This window comes from Fulmarus glacialis, unplaced genomic scaffold (assembly GCF_000690835.1).
Source record: "Fulmarus glacialis isolate BGI_N327 unplaced genomic scaffold, ASM69083v1 scaffold5392, whole genome shotgun sequence".
NCBI classification, from domain to species: domain Eukaryota; kingdom Metazoa; phylum Chordata; class Aves; order Procellariiformes; family Procellariidae; genus Fulmarus; species Fulmarus glacialis.
Window position 1 is genome coordinate 1 of NW_009199645.1, and position 4,903 is coordinate 4,903.

General features: G+C 47.5%; 1 protein-coding gene across 1 annotated transcript; it reads left to right on the top strand.

Annotated features, from left to right (window-relative positions):
- Positions 1-436: 436 nt before the first annotated feature.
- RPS8 (ribosomal protein S8) lies at positions 437-4,683 on the top strand (the record flags this gene model as incomplete). Its single annotated transcript, XM_009573317.1, has 5 exons — positions 437-608; positions 981-1,080; positions 2,492-2,667; positions 3,654-3,783; positions 4,520-4,683. Coding segments are annotated over 5 exons (688 nt in total), but the record flags the coding sequence as incomplete, so codon positions are not given.
- Between the last annotated feature and the right edge of the window lie 220 nt (positions 4,684-4,903).

A 4,903-nucleotide genomic window follows, 5' to 3' on the forward strand; every position in this document is an offset into this window, starting at 1 on the left:
GGGGGCTTGTAAGGGAAACAGGAGATGGGGTACGATGCGGAGATAATCCTTACGGGGTGCCCAGCAGGCTGGGTAGGCGAAGGGGGTTTGTGTTGGGGTTTCTTTCAGGGGCTCAGCAGACAGGTGGGTCGGGCGTTCCTTCCTGTAGATCATCTACCAGATCCAGAGGATAACATAGGGTGTCTCCTATACGGTGCCTAGCAGTTGGGGATGGGGCACTTCCCATAGGGTGCCCAGCACATGAGGTAGGTTGGGAGGTTGCTTCCCAAAGGGGACACCCATCAAACACGGCGGAAGGAGTCTGTCTGCTTTCTGCAGTTCTGCTGGAAGGGAGGAAGTCGAGGCAGGGCTGAGTATCAATGATGAAGCTTCTCTGACTGCTGCATAAGGCTGAGTGCACTGTGCGGATACCAACCTTGGAGAGCTGAGGACTCAGAACCGTGCCCTGCCATGGCCAGGTGGGCTCTGTGCCGTGCTCTGACCACGCTGCTCTCCATTCAGGTATCTCCAGGGACAACTGGCATAAGCGTCGCAAGACTGGAGGCAAGAGGAAGCCCTACCACAAGAAGAGGAAGTATGAGTTGGGGCGACCTCCTGCCAACACTAAGGTGGGTCATTTGGGGAGGGTGGTCAGTAGTTGTGTTTTCAAACTTGGGTTGCTGGTCACGGGCTGTTAGAGGCTTAAATAAATGCTCTGGTTTGTGAGTGGTTAAATATCTGCCACTGCTTCTTTAAAAGGTGGTATTTTCTCTTACGCCTGTGGAAAGCAGTGATATATTTTTGCAATAAGAGGCAATTGGGGTGATGAAACTTTCACCTTAGGTAGATGCAACAGACCGTTTTGGTCACTTACTGTATCTGCCAATGCTGGGGTTTGTCATAGTTACACTGACCACATTGCCTTTGAGGTTAGGAGTTGGCTGCATGAACTGTGCAGCGTTCCAGCACCAGCAACACCCTACATTTGTTTCTGACCATAGATTGGCCCACGCCGAATTCATACAGTGAGGGTTCGTGGTGGAAATAAGAAGTACCGTGCCCTTCGGTTGGATGTTGGCAACTTCTCCTGGGGATCGGAATGTAAGTACATCGTAAGCCTGATGTGTTGGAAGGGAAGTCTTTTACAGTTGTGCTGGTCCCCGGTGCTGCTACAGAGTAGAGGGATGATGATGCAAGCGTGGATTTGAGGGCTGGGTTTGAACATCGTGGAGCTTGCAGTACTGGGTCTGAAGCAGCATGCATAGTGATGATAACTTTGACCTTATGTGGCCTTAGGAGACCTGGATGTCTGCTAAGTTCACTGTGATTGGAGTGTCATAGTTACACTGAGTGACATGCTCGTGGTACCTTTTTAGTGGGAGAGAACTACAGAGGGGCAAAAAACCTAAATATGGGTAGATTTTCATAAATAAAGAAGTTCCCTGTTTATTGATGAACGCTTGCAGAAAGTTAGGCAGTCCTGTACAGGAGGGAAAGGTGTTGAGGATTTTGTCTTAGGGCCACGCCTTCTCAGAAAAATTCTCGCACGTGCAGTTTACTTCATACTCCTGCTTTGCTAAGCAAAAGCAGGAAGCACAGAAGGGAGAGAGAAGTCTATAGTGTGTCCCCTGAGCAAGGTGGGTTTTCTCTGAATTACAAAAAACATATCACTTGAGCCCAGGCCTGTTCAGTGTTACTGAGCATGGTGGTAAAGCTAGCAGTTAGTAAGGTGGCGCTTCAGTGGCCAGCGTGGTGTGAGGGAGAAAGGACGTGCTTTCTCCTCAGTGATCACAGAGCGTTGTCCATACTGAGATAAGTGCTGTCATGCATAGGCAGTATTACAGAAGTGAAGGGATGAGCGTACCTTGCAGAACAAGGGTGAGGTAAATGAGCGAGGGGGAGAAAACCCATCTTGTGCCTGTGCCTGGCCTTTGCGTACGTGGAGGGCTGTGTCTCCAGGGCGGGCAAGTGCTAAACAGTCAAATCTAATGGCTCAGACTGAATGCTTCAGGTGGGTCCTGAAGGGTGAAAACACCAGCTTTCCTTCTCAATTTACTCATAAACCCTCATCCTATAAAAATGGTTTCTAGTATATGTTGCAGAGCAGTCCTGTTCAACACGGCTTAATTCAGTAACTCTAGGAAGTACATACAGGATTGAGCCCTGTGTGCAATGTTCATTGGCATCTGCTGAGGTATCTTCCAATCCAGAAATTTATTTTTTAGCATTGCTTAGTCTTATTTGAGATGAGTTCCAGCAAGGCCACAGGTCCCAGTTTTTTACCTGGGGTGAATCAGTTTCCAGGTGTAGGCTTGTGTCCTAGCAACAGAAGGTTGGACTGATGAAAAATAGATTAAATCTCAGTTAAATTTAATTCAATGCCAGGGAAGCTGGAGGACATTTCATGGGGTGATGAGTGTGAGATGGTGTGAGGGTATGTGTGAAATGCAGTGGACTGTATTCTCAGTTGTCTGATCCCTGTAGGTTTGAATTCATACTCTTCTTTTGAAAGGCTGCACTCGCAAGACCAGAATCATCGATGTCGTCTACAATGCTTCCAACAATGAACTGGTGCGGACAAAGACCCTGGTGAAGAATTGCATCGTTCTAATTGACAGCACCCCGTACCGGCAGTGGTATGAAGCCCACTATGCCTTGCCCCTTGGACGCAAGAAGGGCGCCAAACTGGTATGTCTGGGACTGACATTTTGACTCCTTGAAGAGTAGAGTCTGCCTGCTAGAGGCAGTTAGCCATCGGGAGTGGACAGTGCCTGCCAGAAGAGGGTTGAGTACCCGTCAGTGATAACATTGGTTATCTGGGCTGCATTCCCGTCAGCTCCCAGGACAGGTCTGGTTCTGTTGATGGAGTGTTCAGTACCACGGAGCTCTCTGAGGTATTGCACCCCTCTGCGCACAAGGACCTGCCTGTCGATCTCTTTGGTCTTCTAATGATGATACCTTTGTCCAGTTCTGCTACTGAAGGGAGAGCGATGACATTTTATGATGCTGAGGAAGACTTTGCAGATCAGGTCCTTGTTGCTGGGGAATGGCTGCTTTGATGAGAAGCTTGTGGATTGCTACCTAAATTTCAGCTTGCTTTTAAGTGTTCTTAAGTGTCTTTAAACTATCAAGACCCATAGTCTTTATTTTTTTTTCAAGATGCATACCCCAGACTGTTGAAAGGTGTTTAAACCCCCATGTATAGCACTCAGCTTAAGGTTGTCTCCTTGCATTAAAAACAAAGCACTTCTTACCTGAGCACTGTGCAGTTCAGAAGCACGGGGAGAGCTTGTAACCTGTCTGCCAGGACTTGCACCACACCCAAGTGCTCTCATTTAATGTCTGGAGAGGGAGAGTATTTGCTTTTTTGGAGGAGGATTAATTCATCAAGGAAACCTTTGCAATTTCATTTGTCTAAGAGCACCCTTCCCTAGGGCACCGTGCATTGTTGTCAGCAGTGACTCTCGTTAGCAACATTGCATTTCTTGGCCTCAAAAGTGAAACACTGCACCTAATTCTGTGAGGTTGAAGTGTTTGTACCTGGAAGGTATGACTTGGGAAACAGTGCAGTGCTGAGAATACAAGGGTCTCCTTGATGTTAGTGGAGACCACCTGCTCTAGCAGAAGGTGGCCATATACTTAACCTTGTCTTCGCTTGTGGTTCTTGTTTTTAGACTCCTGAAGAGGAGGAAATCTTGAACAAGAAGCGTTCAAAGAAGATCCAGAAAAAATATGATGAGCGAAAGAAGAACGCCAAGATAGCAAGTATTCTTGAGGAGCAGTTCCAGCAAGGAAAGCTACTTGGTGAGTCCCTGGCAGCATGAATGTGGGTGGGGATAAGGGAGTCGGGGCACAAACAGGGTGCCAGAGCAGATCTTATTCTTGGTCTTGGGATCATTTGAAGTTCTACTGGCTGTGGTAAAGCTAACTGCTGGGTGAAAGCAATGGGGTGTTCTCCATATCTGCAGGAGTATTTTCTGGGTCTTAAATGTAGCTTGTTCTTTTATCTTCTCTGGAGATACCCCACTTCTGGCAGCGAGGGGAAATCTATTTCTGGAGCTTGAATTGGCACATGTCCCAGCCAGGCTCCCGGAGTTGATCATTCCTGGTTGGCCTTTGAGAAAAACAATGGGGCTTGAGACTTGCAAAATGAGCAAAGACCCATGGGCTGCACAGAGTGTCAGAAAAATGTCCTACGAACATGTGACAGCTTTGACCAGTTTCAAGTTCTGGCAAATAGTTCAGTGTTCTGAAGTCTTCTGGTGATGAGACCTTTGTCCAGTTCTGCTACTGAACTTGAGCGATGACAGTTTGGAGATCTGAGGAGGACTTCATTAGGGACTCAGTCTAGCAGAGCAGGTTCAAGAGCACGATACCTTGGGGGGAGGTACTGAAGCCAGCACATAAACTGGTGTATCTGTTACTGATAACTTGCTCGTCCGTGGTTTTGCAGAGAGACTGCATGCAGTGTTTATTTCACTTTGTGTATATACTGGGGTAGTGAATTATTAAACTTTAACTGGATGACTTCTCCTTGCAGCCTGCATTGCCTCCAGACCTGGACAGTGTGGCCGAGCCGATGGCTACGTGTTGGAAGGCAAGGAATTAGAGTTCTACTTGAGGAAGATCAAGGCCAGAAAAGGCAAATGAATAAAAACTATTATGCTGAGAGAATGAATAAAACCAGGAGTGTACTACAGTAAAGGGTTGTGTGCTCATTTGTGTGTGCAGGGTGGAGGGCGCTTGTGTAGCTCCTTCTGCCTGTAAAATGTGAAAGAAGAAGATGGATCTCTCCTGGAGTCCCCGAGAGCTGTTGTGTCTTCAGGCAAGCTCTGACTCTGCATGTTCTCAACTAAAACATCTCCCTGGGTTCTAGGACAGTGACTTAATGGAAGTGGGTGTGGGAAAGGCTCAAGTGGAGAAT